This window comes from Salvelinus alpinus, chromosome 4 (assembly GCF_045679555.1).
Source record: "Salvelinus alpinus chromosome 4, SLU_Salpinus.1, whole genome shotgun sequence".
Classification (NCBI taxonomy): Eukaryota; Metazoa; Chordata; class Actinopteri; order Salmoniformes; family Salmonidae; genus Salvelinus; species Salvelinus alpinus.
Window position 1 is genome coordinate 19700078 of NC_092089.1, and position 21669 is coordinate 19721746.

The 21669-nt window shown below is 44.8% G+C and overlaps 3 protein-coding genes and 1 long non-coding RNA gene across 7 annotated transcripts in view; 3 read left to right on the plus strand and 1 right to left on the minus strand.

Annotated features, from left to right (window-relative positions):
- LOC139572954 (uncharacterized) overlaps window positions 1–9673 on the minus strand; it is a 33963-nt gene extending 24290 nt beyond the window's left edge. Inside the window, exons 1-7 of one of the 4 annotated variants that reach the window (XM_071395854.1) lie at window positions 9538–9673; window positions 9168–9280; window positions 8850–9000; window positions 7181–7317; window positions 6550–6634; window positions 5808–5883; window positions 4376–4512 (exon numbers count right to left, since the gene is read on the minus strand). In XM_071395854.1, coding sequence (XP_071251955.1) covers window positions 5881–5883; window positions 6550–6634; window positions 7181–7317; window positions 8850–9000; window positions 9168–9280; window positions 9538–9660 — 612 coding nt within the window. In that variant the 5' untranslated portion in view covers window positions 9661–9673 and the 3' untranslated portion in view covers window positions 4376–4512; window positions 5808–5880. Of the gene's footprint in view, window positions 1–4375; window positions 4513–5807; window positions 5884–6549; window positions 6713–7180; window positions 7318–8849; window positions 9001–9167; window positions 9281–9537 lie in introns of all 4 variants that reach the window. The other 3 variants (XM_071395853.1, XM_071395852.1, XM_071395855.1) reach the window with 3 other exon arrangements.
- Window positions 9674–9959: 286 nt separating this feature from the next.
- LOC139572956 (uncharacterized) lies at window positions 9960–10923 on the plus strand. The gene is made up of 2 exons (XR_011674521.1): window positions 9960–10441; window positions 10539–10923. It is a non-coding gene; the product is annotated as an uncharacterized lncRNA (long non-coding RNA).
- Window positions 10924–16280: 5357 nt separating this feature from the next.
- Window positions 16281–21059, plus strand: LOC139572444 (histone-lysine N-methyltransferase SETD2-like). Its single transcript, XM_071395194.1, has 2 exons — window positions 16281–16565; window positions 16791–21059. Exon 2 carries the CDS (start codon window positions 16848–16850, stop codon window positions 21057–21059), a length of 4212 nt encoding a protein of 1403 aa, XP_071251295.1. The 5' UTR covers window positions 16281–16565; window positions 16791–16847.
- A 323-nt stretch (window positions 21060–21382) lies between these two features.
- The window catches only part of LOC139572957 (histone-lysine N-methyltransferase SETD2-like), a 36399-nt gene continuing 36112 nt past the window's right edge, over window positions 21383–21669 (plus strand). Inside the window, exon 1 of the mRNA XM_071395858.1 lies at window positions 21383–21535. Within this exon, the coding sequence (XP_071251959.1) occupies window positions 21438–21535 (98 nt within the window). The 5' untranslated portion in view covers window positions 21383–21437. The remainder of the gene's footprint in view (window positions 21536–21669) is intronic.

Sequence of the window (21669 nt, forward strand, 5' to 3'; positions counted from 1 at the left end):
GACCTGTGATCACCTGGCTCTTCGCCCAGTGCCTCAGGCCCCATGTGACTTGACCTGTGATCACCTGGCTCTTCGCCCAGTGCCTCAGGCCCCATGTGACATGCTGGGGTTCCGTCTTTGTTATGTTCACCCTTTTGACCATCAGGGTTCTGGAGTAGGTGCTGCTAGCAATCCGAAGGTCAACCCTGTTGCGACGGTACAGTGATCCATTCACTTCTACCTAGTAGGAGCGTGGTGCCCCTTTGTACACAGGATCCGAGTCTCCAGAGGCCCTCTCCCGGCCCCCCTGTAGTGGCTTCATTCGCACCGTTTCACCCACCCTGAGCTCAGGTAAGTCTTTTGCTGATTTGTCATAGATGAACTAGGAGACCTGTCTTCTGTGACGTAGTTTCACCAGCACGCTGGTCACCACACATGGCTCCAGGAGAGTGCTGGCTACTGGCAGAGCTGCTTTTCTAAGCGTCGTGCCATGAGCGCTGGGCCGGGCTGCTATCCATGCCTTCTGTCGGGGTATTGCTGACTGCAGGATTGCTTTCCAGGCATCTTTGCCCTCTCGCAGAGCCTTTTTGCAGAGGTCTTTTTGCGATTTTACTGCGGACTCCGCCTTCCCATTAGCTTTTGGGTGTCGTGGTGATGAAGTGACGTGCTCGAATTCCCATCCTGCAGCAAATTTTCGGAACTCAACTCCGGAGAATTGGGTCCATCTGTCTGAAATTACCTGATCCTGGCTGGCCATAGCGGGCAAACTGAGCCTTGCAGCGTTTGATCGTTGTCTCTGTGCAGCCGGGAGGAGGTCAATCTCCCAAGTCTGAGTAATGATCGACTACGAGCAGAAAGTCTTTGCCACTGTGCTGGAAGAGATCTAGACTAGGATCTGCCAGGGGCGTATCGGCTAGAAGTGGAGATCGCTCTCTTGTTGCTCAATGGCATATTCATTGCAGATTGTGCATTCACTGAGAGTCCTTCATTTTACTTGCATTCCTGGCCAATACAGTGTGTCACGTGCTGGTCTGTAACAGGCCTCACCTATGTGACTTGAGTGCACACGCGTCAACATCTCATGGCGCAGAGACCGGGGAATAACGACTCTCTGATACTTGAATATTACTCAGTTTTGAACAAATCTGAGCCTCCTTTTTACTGGCCAATATTCTCTGACGGCTAAAGCAGTTTCTTCCTTGGAGCCGGGTGAGCCCATCATAGTCACAGACCTCAATGCCTGGAGTCGTCTGTCCCTGTCTGTGTGCTGTCTGATTTGTATAAGGCGCTGGTCCGTAACATTGAGGAGTCAGCCTGGTTGATGTGTCTCAATCACTGGCTTGTTTTGTAAGCTGCACACTGCGTGTTGTTCATGCATGGAGCGTGTGTATACTGATGCAGTAGCCCTGCTCAGCGTGTCACTCACATACATCTCTGGCCCTGGCTTATACACCACCTTGAGGTTGTAGTTTTGTAGGGCCAGAGCATGCTCTGCAGTCGTTTTGGGGCATTCAGAAGAGGCTTGCTGAATATAGCAATAAAGGGGCTTGTGATCTGTCTCTGCGGTAATATTGTCGCGCCCGTACAGGTAGTGGTGGAAGCGTTGGCATGCAAACACAATGCTGAGGCACTCCTTCTCTATCTGGGCATAGTTCTGCTTGTTAGGGTGAGTGCCCTAGAGGCGAATGCCACAGCCAAGTCCATACTGGCTTGAATGCTCTGAATCGTGACAGGTTTTGACATTTTAGTATCGCAGTACAGGTGTCTGGGTGACCAGTTTTTTTATTTCCCTCACCGCTGCGTCATGTTTTGGGAGCCAATGCCAGATGGCGTCCTTGTCCATGAGCCTCCTTAGTGGCTCACACACTTCAGAGAGCTGCGGTAGGAATTGGCCAGGTAAGAGACGAATCCGACAAAGCGCTGCACTCCCTTCACGTCAGATGGGTGGGACATTTCCAAGACAGCCTTCACTTTTTCAGGATCCGCCTTCAATCCGGTGGAGGACAAGATGTGCCCATGAAAGCGGACCTCTGGCACTTTAAACTGAAGCTTTTTTCTTTATGCTTAGCCTTAGCTTGACCTGTCGGCATCTGACCATCAGGGCCGAGCAGCTTGTGTCATGGTCACATTGTCTCTCTCCTCATCACTGTCCCCACAGCCCACTACGAGGATGTCATCTGCTATGGGTTCCACGCCACTGAGTCCCATCAACAGCTCATGCTGTTTCCGCTGATACACCTCTGGAGCCACGGAGACACCAAACGGAAGCTTCAACCACCTCTTCCTGCCCCAGGGTGTCCAAAAGGTGGTCATATAGCTGCTGGGCTCGTCGAGCTTGCACTGCAGGAAGGCATCTCTGGCGTCCACGAGCGTGAAGACTCTGGCCTTTGGGCAGCTGTAGAGAACATCCTCCAACGTGGGCATAATGTAATGTGAACGTCGCAGAGCCCGGTTGAGGTGTTTAGTACGCAGCCACATCCGTAGCTGTCTGGTTCTCTGATGATAACCATATTACTTATCCAGTCTGTAGGCTCGGTGACGGATATCATGTGGCCATCTGCTTCGTATTTGTTTAGCTGAGCCTTCGTAGCTGCTTTCATGGCCACTGGTAGATTGCGGGGTGCACACTGGACAGGCTGGATTGCTGCGTCCAACTCAAAGTGGACTTCCCCGGGAACTGACTCAACCGGTGCGTTGAAGACATCATGGTACTTTCTGCTTAGGAGTGTCTCCTTGCTCTCAGGGGCCCAGCCTTGACTTTGTCTATAATGTTAAGATCAGCTGGGATGGAATGAATAAGCCCAAGGCGCTCGCATGTAGAACCTGACAATAATGGCTGTTGACTAGCCTCAACTATTCAACTCAAGGGTGTGTTTCTGGCCACGTAAAAGCACTCGGTCACAAACAGGCCTAAAGAGGTCATGAACTGGCCTGAATACAGCTTCAGCTTGGTGCTACTCTGTGTGAGATTGTCTCTGGCGTTCAGCTTCCTTTTATCTTTAAGGCTCATAACGTTGGATGTGCCCCTTGACTGATCTGGCATTGCTGTGGTTTATTATTAAGTAGCAGAGTGACAAACCACTTTTTTCCTTTTGCCTTCACTGCCCCTATGCACTCGCTAGCATATACATCCTCTGTGCTGTTGTTCCCTTCATCTGTGTTTGTTTCAATGGCGTGCACCTTACCCTCCTTTCTCTTGCTTTTCATGCAGAACCTTGGCAAAGTGATTAGCTATGCAAAAGGATTGGACTTTCTATAGGCTGGGCAGTGTTCTTTTCCTCGTCCATGCAAATGCCATAGAATGGCATGTATTGGGGTTGTCTACTGCAGAGTTGGCTGTAAGTAATTACCTAGCTGTGGCAAGGGGAATTTCTTTACTGGCTGCCTGAATGTAGCATTGACATTGTCCATATGTTGCCTTTCTAGCTCCATGGACCTTATCCGTATATCAGTAAGCTCTGCTGCACGGCATGTCTCCACTGCCAAGACCAGCGTCAGGTCACGTTCTTAGCAAACGTCTGCGATGCTTTATCAGTTATGCCAAGCACAATCTTATCTCTGATCAGTTCATCTCTTAAAGCACCATAGTCACATGTAGCTGTCTTTTCCCTTAACCTAGTGACAAAGCTGTCAATGGACTCCTCGTCCTCCTGTTTGCAACAACCGAACACATAACGCTCGTAGATGACGTCCTTTGCTGGTCTAAGAATGTTCAAGAGCATCAAGAATAAGCATAGCAATCAGCTCGCCAAGTTGTTAGGTTCAAATTGTTGACACGCGTCGCACTCACTTCCATCACAGCTCCAATGCAGCAGCCATACCCCACTGCCTCGCAAACAAGTTGCTGCCTACAGCCTCCATCACCTCAACGTATCCAGTTCGTGCTCCACCCCCGCCTAGCTTCATAACGCAGAGCGAGTGTCCACGTGACATGCACCGAACTGGTGCCACACACTCAAAAAGTGAACCAAGCCTAAACCCACTCTAGCTAAGGCCAATTCCGGCGAAATTTTACTCAAATAAGCATTTGTTTGGTAAAACCAGAACAGGTTACTCTAATTTGCGGAAAGCCTGGTTAGTGATCCCTCTTCTGACACCATGTTTGAATGTTAAATGACGAGACAGAGACATTCATGGATCAACAAATCAATTGTTTGTATATATCCACATTGCAGATCCAGATCCCGCCGCAGAAACACCAGTTCAAGGATACGAAACATTTACCAAGCATGCACTGTGCCACTCACTCACAACCTGCTCCGACACGTCACCATAAAACTGCATGTTATCCACTGTCCTTACAATTACCTATTATGTTGATGGCATCTTCATAATGATACATAGCATCTTCCAATCATACATCTCATTTGTATCATATGACAGACATATTGCTCACCAGTCCAGTGGTCAAGGGGAAATGGGTTCCAAGAGAAACATCGCTGCCCTTTTTTCCAACTTCTGAAGTACATTGGACATGAGGAAAGAGCCATCCTTGTTGCCTCTGGCCACAGCCAACACTGCCAGGCTACTATACTGAGAGCACAGTTAAGGGAAATAAAGGGGGGATAATGGGATAAGATATCTAATCCATTTATTATTTTACATGCTCTGTAGACAACAGGTGTAGACTAACAGTAAAATGCTTACGTGTCCTTTTCCAACAATGCAGAGTTAAAAGATAAAAACAAATCAAAAATAAATGGAAATAGTGACACGAGGATTAAATAAATACACAGTGAAAATAACATGGTTATCTATATACAGGGAGTAGAAAATAACATGGCTATATACAGGAAGTAGAAAATAACATGGCTATATACAGGGAGTAGAAAATAACATGGCTATATACAGGAAGTAGAAAATAACATGGCTATATACAGGGAGTAGAAAATAACATGGCTATATACAGGGAGTAGAAAATAACATGGCTATATACAGGGAGTAGAAAATAACATGGCTATATACAGGGAGTAGAAAATAACATGGCTATATACAGGGAGTAGAAAATAACATGGCTATATACAGGAAGTAGAAAATAACATGGCTATATACAAGGAGTACCAGTACTGAGTTGATGTGCAGGGGTACGAGGTAGCTATGTACATATAGGTTTGGGTCACGTTACTAGGCAACAGGATAGATAAGACAGTAGCAACAGCATATGTGGTGTGTGTGTGTGTGTGTTGGGGTGTCAGTGTAAGTATGTGTGAGTAGAGCCCAGTATGTGTGAGTGTGTGGGTAGAGTCCAGTATGTGTGAGCGTGTGGGTAGAGTCCAGTATGTGTGAGCGTGTGGGTAGAGTCCAGTATGTGTGAGCGTGTGGGTAGAGTCCAGTATGTGTGAGCGTGTGGGTAGAGTCCAGTATGTGTGAGCGTGTGGGTAGAGTCCAGTATGTGTGAGCGTGTGGGTAGAGTCCAGTATGTGTGAGCGTGTGGGTAGAGTCCAGTGAGTGTGTGGGTAGAGTCCAGTGAGTGTGTGGGTAGAGTCCAGTATGTGTGAGTGTGTGGGTAGAGTCCAGTATGTGTGTATAGAGTCAGTGCAAGAGAGTTTGTGCAAAATAGGGTCAATGCAGGGAGCCATTTGATTAGCTATTTAGCAGTCTTATGGCTTGCGGGTTGAAGCTGTTCAGGGTGCTGTTGGTTCCAGACTTGGTGCATTGGTACCACTTGCCGTGTGGTAGCAGAGAGAACAGTCTATGACTTGGGTGTGAGAGATTTCCAAACACAGGCCTATTGATTTCAGTGCAAATTTGCCATAAAAAAAATATCACCATTGTTCTTAAAAACGTCAATTGGAGTTGAATCTGGACAATAGTTTGACAAAGGATACAGATTTCCCTGTGGGGGAAAGCTGTGGAACAGGCTGGAGGGTGCAGCTGGCCAAGGATTCCCAGTGAGTCTTCTCACTGAAGTGGGGGAGGCATCACAATACATACAGGTTAGGTCCCAAATGGCACCCTACTCCCTGTGTAGTGCACTACTTTTGACCAGAGACCTGTGGGGACCCTAGACAAAAGTCGTCCACTATAAATAGAAGGGTGCCTAATTCCGGACAAAACAATACTTTCGCTGAAGAGGATAGAAAGCATTTCCCTGACGTGTATCCAGAAATCTATCCATCCAAACACTGTACTTACACATGTAATTACAATGTAATAAAGTCATGCGATTTTACAATAAGTCTATCAGATCGACATCATACAAGCATTTGTAATGGCACATCTGGAACAAGGACTGAGGGGTGTAGGAGATTGGCTGCAGGTAAAGGGCACACAGACCTAAACTCAGGCCACTGGAGAAACCACCAACATCAGCAATTTACACTGAGGGACAATTGAATTGACATGTATTTAATAGAAGGCATTAGTAACAAAATGGTATGGTCAGCAGAGTAGAACGTATTGCCCTTCTATCACAATGTAGTCATTGTCCTTGGTTTACATCCCAAATGGAACCCTATTCCCTACATAGTGCACTAATTTTGACAAGGGATATGGTCAAAAGTAGTGCACTATATAGGGAATAGGGTGCCATTTGGGATATAGTTCTAGTGTCTGACTATGGGTACCTACCTGACTGTGGTGAGGCTGTGGACAGGCAGCAGTAGTCCAGCCATGCATGAGGTGATGTGTGAATTCATCACAGAGAGGGATTCTGCTGCTGGTGGAACAACAGAGAGAGAGAGGATGATGTGCTCATGAGCGCCCTCTGTGGGCCTGGGCTCAGGGTCAGGGCCTGGTCATTATGAAACAGGAGCACACTGTCAGCAGACCTGAAGGCAGGCGAGGACCAGGGCCCGTATTCATAAAACTTCTCAGAGTGCTGATCTAGGATCAGTTTTGCCTTTTAGATCATAGTCACTATTCTATCCTACGTATTCTAGATATACTAAATATTCTATCCATAATGTCTTTATAGCTAGATATTACTGAACTGTTGTGAGCTGGGAGCTAGGAACACAAGCATTTACCTACACCCGCAATAACATCTACTAAATATGTGTATGCGACTAATAAAATATAATTTGATGTTGAACCAGATTATTATGGACAGGGAGGACCTAATCCTAGATCAGCAGTCCTACTAAAGCTTTATGAATACAGGTCCAGGGCTGACTCAAAACTAGATATTTGGTATTCCTTCTGTGTTTACTATTATTGAGCAACGAAGGCTACTTTTGACTCAAAGAAGACAAACACATACCTTTGCAGTGAGGCTAAACTCAGCAGAGTGCTGTAGTGTTGAACGGGATTCTCTGCACTTTGGTGCAGCGCCACTGATACAGTCAAAATGTGACCGAAACGTGTCACGGATCTCCTCACACAGCTTGGAACTGAGGCCTGGAACAATGACAGCACAAACAGTCAGCAAACTCATCATCGCCAATTATGTTATGCTGCCTAGATGACTAGACGTTTCCTATCAGCATAAAGGACATTTCTGTGAAGATCGCTGAGTCACACACCATCAGGGGCCAATTCTCCAGAACCCAAATAAACCACTGTTAGTTCCTATGAGTAAAGCTATTTTGATGAAGACTCTCCATTGTGTTGTTTAATTGGAGCACTAGGTCTATGATGTTTGCTGCTGCCCCATTACAGTTCACTGACCTCTGACCTCATTCCTTCCAAATTAATGTCTTTCAGCCCATGACTGCATTCAAATTAACATTCTTTCCCTTAATGCATTAGTCTTTCGAGCAGAGCCCCATACCCCTGGACCACCAGGGATCAAGGGAGGGCAGGAACAGGTTGATTCCGTGGAGCAGGTCCCAGACGATGACTCACGATGTTCTGTGCCCCCACCAGGCCGCCGGAGCATCAATGAGCAGGTTCATCTTCCACCCCCACAGCTTCCCTTGCACTAAACTATTACTCTCCTCGCCCCAATGCTCATTGTAACCTAGTGGGTTTAAATAGCGTATCATAACAACTCAGACCATTCTGTAAAAGGTATCCAGGGCTCTACAGTGCGAGTATTCCACTCGCATTTGCCCCTAAAAATGTATTTGTGCGAACCGGGAAAATGATTTACGAGCACAGTTTGCGAGTAAAGATTACCGTAGGTTGTAATCTATCATTTTTTTTCCACAAGCGGCATGCGCCAACCCCAGTAGGGTTTTCAGTGATGACGCAGTCCAGTCAGAGTGAGAGGAAGGTGAACACTGGAAAAAAGTATCGGTATAGGCTGTAAGTTAACGTGCAGACATCGCTAAAAATGAAGCCCATTCAATTTTATTTTAAGCGAATAAGAGACGAGGAGAAAGAGTAATCAGGCGAGGGGGATTCACAAGGTTCAACTAATGAAGCCTCTTCACAAGGTTTACCTGAGGCGTCTAATGTTAGCGAAGCTATCGTGACCCCCGCTGTCACTTCAACGTCCACTGTAGCCGGCGGAGGGAGAACATATAGTTTCATTGCGAATTGGCTCAAAATGTACCCATGGCTAGAGATAGAAAACAATGTAATGTTCTGCAAATATTGTAGAAGACAGAAACAGGCGGGGAACTCGTCCTTCGTGTCAGGAAACCCGCATCTGAAAAGAGATATAGCGCAGCGAAACATAACATCTCGCGGCGGCATATCCAGTGCAGAGATCTGTACCCGTTGAGACAGGAGACACCATAAAGCACGTGTCAGCAGCCTTGAGGAGGCAAGTGCTGCTGTCTGAGGAGAAGAAAAGGAGACAACTGAAAATAAAGATAAACATACAATACTAAATTGCGAAAGAACCTTTAGTCAAATTTGGTCGGACAACAGACTTCGGAACACTCCCATGCCATTGGTAAATTGTTTCTCTTTATAGGCTTTATTTTTGTTTAAAGTTTAATCATTATTCGTAATGGAGATAGAATTTATTTTGAAAGAAATACTTTTGTATAATTGTTTTTTTGTGTTGTCCATTCGAGGTGTTTTGGATGCCACCAAGGCCGCATTTCGTGCTGTTTGCCCAGAGGAATCCTGGAGGAAGAAGTGCGTCTCCTTCGGGGCAGATGGTGCCACCGTGGGGGAGTGATTGACCAACTGCAGAGAGAGGCAGGGGGGCATATAATTCCAATCCACTGTATGCCACATATATTTGTAACTAATAAATTATCTGATTTAGTTTTATTTGCTAGCAGATAATGTTAAACAATACTGTGTGTGTCTGTGTGCGCTAAGTGTTGGAATGGTATGGTAAATTTGCACACCGTCTAGCGTCAAGGGAACTCGCTGGATCCCCCATGTCCACAGAGCCCTCAAAGTGTTCCTGCGGCATGGACAAGACAAGGACCTTGCCACTGACGAAGGCCAGTACTCCGTTCTGCAACACATCAACAACAGAGGAAGTTCAAGGGCGTGCAAAGAAGGTCAGTTTTACACAGGAAATGTAATACAACACTAGTTAAAAAAAATAAAAAAATAGGTCCAAGACTCAAATGAACTTTCAGAATCAAGTAATTTACAGGTGATAGTTTATTTACTCACTACTTAACAGATAAAGTGGGAAATGGAGAATGCACGTGTGTATTCTGCCATTTTCTCTGACATGTTTGAGGAGCTATCCTCACTTAGCCTCACCCTGCAAAGAAATGACCTGATCCTCCCCCAAGCCACGTCAGAGTTGAGGAAGACAGTGACCAGACTGGAAGCACTAAAGCTTAGGGCAAAGGCAGGAGGCATGCTGGAGAAGATCCAGACCATGCTTGCTCAGCAGCAGGGTGATGAGAGGAGATTCCAGGTGTGTTAGGATGAGAGCTTGTTAGGATGTAAGAGAAAACGATTAGTAAAATCGATGATTAAGACAGATTAATCATGGGAATCAATGTATTCGTGTATTCAATGTATTCAGTGTGGGAATCAATGTATTCGTTGCCCAATAGAACAATTTGAGGGTAAGGAGGGAAATGCAGTGGAGAAGTCTTTAAAATATGTTTATGGGAGACAGACAAATGGGCAGACATTTCATTGTGTGTGTGTGTGTGTGTGTTATTTCTGTTAAGTAGATGAAGGGGACGAACAGAAGCCATTATGCCATTATCTGAGTGAAGAGTACGTAGTGTTGGGCTATTACATCGGCGTGTGCACATCTGAAAGCCAGGTTTCTGTGAGGCGCCACGGATGAGGGTGTCCAGACCCCAGTGGAGTCTTTCAGACTCTGCTAAACCCTGACACCTGGCCAGAAGACCAGGCCAGCCTTCTCACCTTTGGCGATGATGGTGTGGCAGACCTGATGAGGCAATTCAAGGAGCCTCTAGAGAGATAAGAATTTATTTGACACTGCATTGCCATATGAGACAATTATGTTGGCATATTTGCAAACTGACTTGCTGTTTAATCCTACAGATCAGGGTGCAATATGGCTGCAATCCAGGATGAGTGGCAGGAGCTGAACATCCTGGTCAGACACAATTTCAAGAACAAGTCTTACAGTGGCATGTGGGAGACCATGTTGACAAAGGACCCCTACAGGCACGATTACAAGGTAGACTAACAGTCAACAGTGGTTATGTATGGTATCCTTCTATGGTTGGTTTTGATAAGTTAATGGTAAGATTTAAAAGATATCATCTTTTCCCTAGAACATACTGGAGTTGGTGCAGCTTATGCTGGTGCTGCCCATTTCAGCCGCCCAGTGTGTGAGGCTCTGCGCATAGAACGCATGAATCAGAAGCTGCCTTGGGGTCTCTACCACCAAGAACCTGATGACGATCAGCCTGGAGGGGCCTCCTGTCGAGGAGTTCGATCCCACTCCTGCCGTGGACCGCTGGCTGACCTCTAAGCGTGCCAGACGGCCAACATACAAAAGCAGCTGGACAACTGATATCCTTTGCGTCTAGTAGCCATGGGTCAATGTGTGATTTTGGTGGTATGTGCTGTTGCACAGATGTGTGTCCCTTAGTACACGCGCCCAGTATAAATATGTATGTAATAAAATGTTTGTTAATAAACTCTGTATTACTTGAACATTTTTCATTGTGCTCCTAAATTTGTGCTTCTACATTTTTTATTTAGAAGCACATGTACTCCTTGGGGAAAAAGTTAGCATATAGCCCTGGTATCACTCACAAGCTATTTAGGGATTGTTCAAGTACCTTGTTCAAGTCACAGTCACTATGGTACTGTGAACTATGGACATGCAATGATACTTTTTTTCAAAATTGATCACCTGTCATTCTGCTTGCTCTGGCCTGCACCACTCTTGGTAATGAGTCTCCATTCCAAGCCCAGCTGGTTTCCACAATGGCCAACACTGGCACAACTGCAGACATCAATCAGTATGGTCTTGCTGTGATCCAGCTAGCACAACTGTGCTCTGATAAACAGAACAAAACCCCAGCTAGTCAAATCACGAGGAACATCCTTTTTTTCTTCTACATAAACATTGAGCTTGTATGGTAACTAGCTATGTCAAGTAACTAACTAAATATCTATCACATTAGACTTATCACACATCGCTAGCTAAACATGAACGTAGGCTACCTACAAACAGTGGGGTGTTTGTTACAAATAATCCGAGCGCCAGGTGATAAACGTTAGCTTCGTTCCACAAGCAGAACTTCCAGACACTTGGACGTTGCCAGTCTGCACGTAATTAGCTAGCTATATAGTTGGTGGGAAACAGTGGGAAAGCTAAAAATATATATTTTTGAAAGTATATTTATCGTCATGATGGAATGTCGAGAGGGGAGGAGTCGCCGTTGTAGTACGGCATTTCTAGCCATTTAGCTAGGTAGCCATTGTCAAAAGAAAATATAACGTTAGCCAACAAAATTGTGCAACCCAGCTAGAAATACATGTTTAATTAGCTGGCTCTTTATTTTTAGAATACCTCACCAAATTGAGTAGTAATCATAACTTTGCACCCCTTTTCTGATTAATAGGCTAGGTACTTACAGTTAGCTAGCTAGGTACAATTTCGAACCCGAACACCCCGTGTGGATTTGACGTCCGCAGTGCTTGATGTTTTTCAGCCAAGACGGGAGCCGGAGCTGTTTGTTGTCGGCGTAAGGTTAACGTTAGAAGATGGGGGACCTTTATGGCCCAGATCACCCGAAAGAGTGAGTATTTGGCTGGCTTATTTTCGGGATTTTTTGTTGTTGATGATTGATTGGGCTTGCCATAATACACACAACTTCCAAAGTGTCATTAGTTACAAGCTAGCTAGCTACCAGCTAACGTTAGCTTAACCGTTTCCATGCACGCTACGTTAGTTAGCTTTCCAGTCTAGTTTCCTACACAAACTAGTGTTGGAGTACCTTTGTGGCCACATAGCTATGTTTCATGATATATGGCTAACTATGGTAAAGTGGCATGTTGTATTTAGTTAATGCGACATGATCTCAACTCTCCTATGTACACCGGCAGCTAGCCTTCAATTTAGTTAACACAACCAGATCTTTCACACAACCAAGTATAGTTAGCCACCAATGTTGCCAGCTAGCTAACTAACGTTGCTGGATGTATTTAATAATGGACAATGCATTGGTTGCAAGCTAACTAGTTAGCAAGATGTTGTGCACATTACTTTTGGGAACAGACAGTTAAGTTTACAACACAAACATTACTCGGTTATTAACTAGGTTGTGCTAACTTGGATATTTAGTTAGCTAACGTTAGCCAATTCGGTCACCCCCCCTCCACAACAGGCCTCACTTGCAGGCCTCGACTCCTCGTTGTAGAATGTTAGACCCGGTCTTATGGAGTAGAATTATAGAAACTCCATGCCATTCAAGTGTATTCATTGTTGTGTTCGTATTTAACGTTAACCAGTTCACAGAAGAGGCCGTTGGCTCTGTTGTTGAGCTCATCTGTGTAACGTTAACGTTACATATTAAACTAATCGGTTACCCCACATTTGCAAGCTGTGTGATGAAAATATTGTCATGTCGCCTTGTCTTCTCGCTGTTGGTGTAGCTAGCCAGCCTAGATAACCTTGCTATATGTGATTTAGTGGAAGCGTCAGAACATTTCTGAATAATGTTTTTGAATGGTGTTCTTTTCTCTACGGTGTTATATCGCAAGACAGATACTCGGCTCCTCTATCATGAGCTAATCACTTGCTTTCAATCCACTGACTACTATGAATGTCAATGCGAGGAATGGCTTCCTCTTTCTGCCAAATTGAAAGGGCAGTTAAACAGACATGTCGTTTCTGACCAACGGTCAGAGGAAACGGGTCTATGTGATACATACTCTTATTTAATGGCATTTAGTAAGAATTGTAGGAATTACATCACTGAGCATTTGGGTGATTTCAGATTTCATACATTACATTGGCATAAGCACCAATTCTTCTTCATTTTTATCTTGTTGCAGAGTGTGCATGCTGCTGGTCCTTCCAGTAAATATCATTTGCAGAATACATAATCCCTTGAATTGATAGCATATCAGCAATGTGCAGTTTGAAGGTTAAATTGTTCATTTGCACAAACAAATGCCTTGTTTGGACACTTCTCAGTCAAAGCTTTGTTACAAGCAACCTCCAGTGTTGAACATGTGGTGGTCATAAGGTAAACAAAGGCAGCCAGATGTTCTTTGATTTGAACCTATGTTTTTAAACATAACAGAGATGGTTGCAGCTCAACCCCTAATTGTCTACCCATATTCAGTTGGTGATCACTAATTCTTTATACTGCTGGATTATACGTTTATATTGTTGGAGTTGAATGTATTTGTTTATATTTCGGTTTAGGTGATCACCTTGCAGCAGCTTATTGCTCCATAGTTGTTCAATTCCTGCCAGCAGCTTCTACTGGGTGCCCACAGTTGCTATAACACCACTGTGCAGCTGCAGTTTGTGAATTAAATTGACAATGCCACACACACACACACACACACACACACAGGGATCTTTTTTTCCTTTTGACGGAGTGTCAGAGTGGCACTGTAGACTGTCTGTAATCGATGCCCTTTGCTAGCTAACTGAAGTGACACTAGGGCCTAGGACAGTGTTTCTCAACTCCAGTCCTTTAGTACTACCAACTGTACACATGTTTGTTGTAGCCCCGGACAAACGCACCCTAATCAACTAATCACCAAGCCCTTAATGAGTTGAATTAGGTGCGTTTGTCAGGGGCTACAAAAAAAATGTGCTGTTGGGGGTAATCAAGGACTGGTGTTGGGAAACACTGGACTTGGAGATTGTCACCCTCAATGGTGGGCATTGGTATGTATGTATGCATGCAAAGTAGACTACACCCCTAAACAACTTCATTTGGATCTAAAAAGACACCCACCTCCCCTCCTATTGGTCATTTGGTCCATTGGTGTATCCAATGAATAGCCATGACATCATTCATGGTGTGTTGAATTCTGGAATGTTGATCTGGTCCCAGTGCTCCAGTTCTAAAGACTATCAGTGCTGCTTTAGGGAAAGGCGTCTGTTTGAAAAGCACCTGCCTCGTGTAGGTTGATGTAGTTGTTTACTCTATACTTTGACCCCATTCTGTCAGTGCTTTGTGCCCATCATAACTTTCTTATTTGAGAAAAGTTGCTGAATTTCATTACTCAATGTGAGCACGGTCTAAGCAGTCGTAATTGGGCCCTAATAAAAACAATGATAGTCACCTGGAGAATGTGTTCTATCAACCTAGCTTGTAAAAGGGCTAGCTAGATAATATCTATATTTTTATAAGTGGCTGCAGATCTGACTTTTCAGCACCCCTCTTCCCGGGGGGTATTCTCTCTGCATACAATGGGAGGTTACATCAGATATCGGCTAGTATGTCAAGTGCCCCTGTCCTATAGATGTTAGTGTGTACTCAAGCTTCAGCCTCTGTCTGCCGAGTTTGTTTGCTCAACCGACCTGGTGTGGACTCAGAAGTCTTGGTCACCATGGCAGCAGTCAACCTCACAGAATATTAACAGACAAAAGGTGCACAACCTGAGTGCAAAGATTCCATGACTCTATCTTTTGTCCTTGAGAGACGATGACAGGGTTCACTTGATGCGTTAAGATTGCTCTTGTCTTTGTCCTGAGCGACTAGTGCTTTTTTGAGGTCGTTTAGATAATAAAAAAATAATCATGTATTTTTTTATTTTTTTTTACGTGCATTATGAAATAATGAGCTTTTCAATCGAAATTCCTTTGGAATGGAAATAGTGAATATTCAATTGCCAAAGCATTGAACATTTTCCATTGTCTCTGTCAGGTCCACATTGGGTAGAAATCAGAAGAAAAACATGAAATTACTATGAAATAATATAATATTTCAGTTGTGTATATTACTTAGTTTTTATTTTATAATTTTCATTCCTTAGTCATCAGCTCTGCTCAGGTAGTAGCAGCCAGCCAGGCCATCTAACGTTGTCTCTGTGCTCCCCATAATGTACAGTCTTTAGTCATCTTATTTAGCTAGCCTGCCTAAGTATGCTGCAAAGCTCTCTGACAATCCTGCTACTAGTTCTTCAAAGTATATAAGGCAAACTTTCACAAACTGTCTCTATCCCTTGTCGTTGTGTACGTTCCTCTCTCATGCAGTCTGTATATCTAACCTAAAGTAGCAGGCATAAGTGTATCCGTCTCTGTCTGAGCCAGAAAGAACAGCCACAATAGATTATGGTCATTGTAGTTAATTACCACGTTTCTGCGCTTAACTAGGTTGAATATTTCCATAATGAAAACTACAACTCCCTTCACCCAGCGTCCCACATAGTTCTTGACTTGATGTCTCTTGTGAATGATTTTGATTTCTCTTGAGAAACGGCGCATTTGGCTCACACAAAAAACTACATTGTATTCAAGTAATTGAACCGACGTCAGTCAATTAGTTGTAATAACAAAAAAAGTTACATTTTGATTCATGGCTCAGCACTATTTTTGTCAGAGCTTATTTCTCAAGTAACATTCTGCCACCCTTACACATTGTCTACCTCAATGTTAAAAATAAAATAAAAACTATTCAAACCTGACTCTAAAAATATTTTTTATATTTGTAAATACAGCTAATTCAATATGTTTATAATGATGTATTGCAGATAGGCCTATTTCAGGAGGATGAGCGGGGTTTGTGATTGGTGTAGCCTAAACCTAAATTCAAATGAATGAAACCACAATCCTGTTTTATAATTAGTTAAAATAACAGGAACTGACACTAAAGTGGACATGAAAAGGTCATTTTAAAATGGTCTGACTTTTGAAGGTCACAGAGGAAAAAGAGAACATCAAATCCTAAAGGAATACGTTACCCAGTTTGTTGCCTAGCAGCTTATTGTACTGTCAAGAAAACCATGACAATATTGAGTCCTCCTAGTAGAACAAAAGAGTTGATTACTTTCTCATAAATGTGAATTAGGCCTTTTTGTAGTTTCTATGAGACCCCCTGCGTTAAACATTACATTTTTCACCAACCACCAGGCTATCCCTCAAGCGGCCGTGTGTTCTACATCTTTGCATGAAATTGCTTTTATTTGTATGTTTTACCGTTGCCTTATTGGACATCGATTTACATTTCATAATACATTTTGTGTGATTGCTAAAGCGTCGAAGGGATTTTCAGATGTTGCAACATAAGTCTATGAATAGTTTACATTGATTTGTTTTTTTGTTTTTTCCCCCCCCCATGCTCTCCTAATGTTACCTCAGGGAAGAGGGAGGAGATACCTCGGTAAGTCAATTATTAAAAGTACGATGAATACGTCTTTGTTCATTTGTTTTGTATTGGACAAATAGCTGGTGTAGTTATTGTGGATCTTTTTGAGTTTGACCATTTCAATAACATAGAAATCACCTTTGGGAAAATGAATGATCGGTCATATGATTTGGTTTACTGTAATAGTTTCTCCTCAAATTATAGTCATGGTAACATCTACTTATTTTGTTCCCTGTACAGGTCAAGGTTGAGGGCCTCACCAAGGCAGCTTTACTCAAAGGCCTCTCGCCTCGAGTGATGTTGTCCAGTCATCTCCTGCCTAAAGGAACCAAGAGGAAGGTGAACCTGGACGATCAGGGTCGCCAGAAAGTGTCTTTCAGCTTCTCTCTGACAAAGAAACCGCTGCAGAACTTATTCCTGGCCCCTCCCAGTCAGGAAAAATCTCTTGCTGAACTCCCCTCTGTCCTGTCACCTACAACCTCACTCCCTCAGGACAGAGCAGGGCAGCATACGGAAAGCAAAAATGAGCAAATGCAGCCACCCTTGTTGGTGCCCACACCAGTAGCAGAGATCCTTGCACCTCAGACGGCAGTCTCCTCAGTCCCCAAACCTAAAGTGGACTTGGGAAAGATGCACTTCAAGAAACAGATTCTCAGTGCATCTGTTATTGAAGATAGTCCCATAACCAGTGTTGTCTTACAGGATCCACCCCCTTCCGAGCAACAGGTTTTAATGGAATCTTCAGGTAAAATTGAAACTGTCACCCCACCACGAACGCCCCAGTCTCAGAACATGGACAATGACGGCCCCTCTGAGAATGCTCTCACTCGTGTATCTGATGTGAAGCTGGACCTCAGTCTCAAGGAACCGACTGATTCCTCCCACAAAGGGAAAGTGGATGTAAACACTTCCAGTATAACAGAGACGCAAGACACCTCAGAAAACATACAAATCCGTTCCCGGTCGGACAGCACACTCCCTGGCTCAGAATCTGATGCTGATTCAGTGCAGACGTCTTCTAGCTACAAGTCAGGTGAACCCAAGGCCACAGCAAAGTTGGAGAGTAGAAGTAAGGATACAAAAGATATGTCCTCTTCTCGCTCCATATTAGAGGAAACAGAAAAAAGTTCTAACAATTCACGTTCTGAGAAGGACGAAAGAACCTCTAGTTACTCAAAATCTGACCGAGATTCCAAGTCTGACCGAGAATTAAGGTCAACCTCTGACCGAGAATCAAAGCACACACCTTCGCGGTCATCCCGCTCTGACAAAGGCCGCAGAAGGACTAAGAGTCGGTCGAGGTCCAGATCAAGAGGTCCCCGGACGAGTTCCAGATCTGAGACACGCTCCAGATCTGAGAGATCTAGAAGCGAGAGAGGGTCAGGATCACGGTCTGATCGGTCATATTACGACTCTGAGCGGAGGTCCGGAGGTCACAGAAGTTCTCCGTACAGAGAGAGGAGAGGCAGCTCTCGCTCTCGGACCGATAGCAGCAGAGTCCGCGGCGACAGCTCTGACTCTGAAGATGACCACAGAAGAACTCGGACTAGAACAAGTGATTCCAGCAGGTCATCCACCCATTCTAGCTTGCAGAGAGATTCAAAGTCATACTCATCTCACTCGAAATCTGAACGAGATTCAGAGATAGATAAAATAACACAATCTTCTAAGTCTGAGAGGGCCTCAAAGAGAACTGTTGACTCCAGTTCCCTCCAAAAGTGCTCTACTGATGTAGAACCTAATCACAGGAAATCCAACACCCACTACAAGCCGGACATCAGTGTTCGATCCAATCATTCCAGTCCACATGCCCTCTCTCAAACATCGGACAAAAGGCTCCAGAAAAGCAGCTATAGTGAATCTGAGGTAGCTCACAAAGGGAAGTCTCAGTCACAGGGCTCTGACCGCTCTTCTGGCTCTGAAGGGGCATGGACATCTTCCACCAATAAATCAGACTCTAAGCAAATGTCTGCCTCCATGTCATCAGTGAAAACGAATAAACAATCAAAGGACACATTTCACAGTCCCAATAAGATACAAACCCCTTCTGATGCTCACCCTCAGAGCAAAAATGACAAAGCAGGAGCAGATTCCCATCTAGCAGATACTTGCCAAAGGGAGGATGTTGGCAACATGAATGACATCACATCCCAAGATAAAGGCTTACAAAAACCAACTCTGTCGTTACCTTCAAATTGTGATCCAACTGACAGATTGCAAGAACCAGCGTTGGATCTAGTTAATGAGAAGATCCATCATTGCATTGAGGTTCAGAATGACTCGGCAGCAACTTTTCCGAACAACTCTAGTGGAGACCAATTATGTGAAAAATTTGCCTTAGGGGACATTGACAATGTTAATAAAAGCCTTTGCTCTGAACAAACAAAAGATGCACAGCATGTAGACCCCCAAATAGAATCCACTGAGAAGTGGGTTGATGTAAGCAACTCTAGCTTTTCCTGCAGTAATGACAGAGTAATACCCAGCCAGGATAAGACTGTTTTTCAAGGTTCCGTTGGGTCAAAGTCATTACCATCTACAGTAGACGTATCTGTCAGAGACCACCCTAAGCAGAACACTAAACCAGAAAATACTGTGTGTTCTAGTAGAAATGTGAATATCGACATGCAGTCTTGCAAAAACGTCCCTCTCAAATCTGAACCCTCTAGTCCTGAACCTCAGTTTCCCAACCAGACTGAACAACAGAACTCTAGTTTAAGGAAAAACAGAGGTAAAACAAAAAAATCGCGTTGGGATATTGTTGGACAAGACACCTCAGACAGTGATAATCCTCAGAAATTGCCTTCCCAAGAAAGTAAACCTGCTGTGAAAAAGGTCATCTCCGTCAAGAGAATTGAGTTTTCTAAAGACGTCAGCCAGGAAGAGCCGTCTCTGAAGGGTCAACTGAAATGGGAAGCTGAGTTGCATTCCAAGACGATTAAGCAAGAAATTATTATCACACAAGAACACAGCTCAGCACCAATAACTTTTGGGAACGACCAATCAGAGTCCACAAACCCAACTGCACAACCAGGCACCTGTGAAACCAGCAGTGACCTTTTAGACACCAAACCCCACGTCAGCCAAATGGATGACGATCCCTCACTTTTAAATAATACCTCACATGTAGACAGAGCTAGAAGGGAGCCGTGTAGGAATGACGATGGTAATGAAGAGGAACCTAAAGATGGCCCTCACAAGAGCAAACTGCTGAAGACACTAGTGTCGAGCCAGGACGGTGTAGGCCAAAGCGAGGACAGTGACACTGATGATTCAGAGTCGGACTCAGACTGCGGTGTTGCCGTGAAACGGATGCACTCTGTGGTGGTTGTACCAAAGAATTCCACCCTGACTCACTCGGACACAACAGACAAGCTTGCGTCTCCCTGCACTCCAAGCACTAGCCCAGGATGTCAACAACACGCTAACAGGGCCAGTGGCCAAGAGGGTGACCTGAACAGGAATGAGATCCCAAGCAGGGTAAGCCCTCAGCAGAGACATAGAGGCTTTCCCGCCATGTGTGAGAACACTAGGCAGGCCAGTAATCCTTGTGTTGATGGAAGTCTCTCTGCACATGACATCATGGTATATCAATCACAGAGCAACATGGTCGATAGCACCAGCCAGCTCGAGGGCTCCAACGCCACCGATGCCCAGCCTTCTAAGGATCCTTATAGCAGTGCCCGTGAGAGACCAAAGATTGGTGACGCAACGGTGAGCCAGATTGCTGCCCACAGCCTTGAGAACTCCTTCAGGCAGTCTGACACAGGGCATCCACAGCATAATGGAAGTGGCAGGGGTGGCGGGATGCTTTCCCGTTACCAACATGGAGACTTTGCTAGCTCTGATGACTTCAACAGCAGTCTGGGCTGGGACTTCACACAGTCGGAGCAGCCCAGCAGTACGTACCAGCAGCCTGACAGCAGCTACGGGGCATCCCAACAGCATCCTAACACACAACAGCCAGGGAACTCTTCTTTGGGGCAGGTGTACAGGACAAACAATGGGGCCTATTGGACCCAACTACCAACTACGACTCAACCCACCTGCAGACCGGTCTACCTCCATGTGCCTGCAACACATTATCAGGAGCCTGTTGGTCAAGTCCATCCTGACTCCTTGACTAATGACTGTGATGAGGACAGTGAGGGGAAACCAGCAGGCCTTAGTAGACTAGCTGTTGAATGCAATGGTCCCAAGCTTCCAGGCTCGCTAGCCTTCGTACAAGCCCATGAAATAAGCAGCAACTGCAGAGGCTCTGTCAACGCCACTCCAGAGAATATTTCCGTAGTTGAACCCCCCAGAGACAAGGACAACTCAAGGCCCCACAGAGGCAGGGGTCCTCCCAAGAAAAGGCGGCCAGAAATGGAGTCAGATTCGGACAGCGAGGCAGAACCTGTGCTGGCTAGCAAAAGGGAGCGACTGGCAGAAAGGGAGCTCCCCAAAGACTCCAAAGAACGGATGAGGAGATTCAGGCTGATGAGGGACTGCCCTTTGCTCAAGTCCTGAGGGACTTGTTAGGAGGACGGAGACACAGTTGCTGAACCAACATGCTGCAAATGAAGCCATTTTTACCTTATTAAGGAAATGGATCCCACTGAACGGTGATCTGTTTTACTTTAGTTTTGTTGCAATAGTTGGCATGCAAAGTCATCGAAACAATGTTTTATTTTATAAATTAGTTGTACAGAATTTAAAAGCGATTATCATCATATGACTTCAGCATAAGTATCTGGCCAGGTCGCAGTTGTAAATGAGAACTTGTTCTCAACTTGCCTACCTGGTTAAATAAAGGTGAAGTAAATCTGACTGTAGAGAAACGACCACTGAGGAATTTCTGTTGATCTGTACAGGAAGAAGAACAAGTCTCATCGAGACATCAAGAGAATGCAGTGTGAGTGCTCTATGCTGTCGAGGGAGGAGCGGTCTCGTGGAATGATGGCTTGTGGGGAGGACTGCCTTAACCGCCTGCTGATGATCGAGTGGTGAGTTCTTCTCCTTTGCATCACCCTGGTAATACCAAACTGTAAAGCAGATCAAATACAGTGTCTACAGAAAGTATTCACACCCCTTGACTTTTTCCACATTTTGTTGTGTTTAAAATGTATTTAGATTTTGT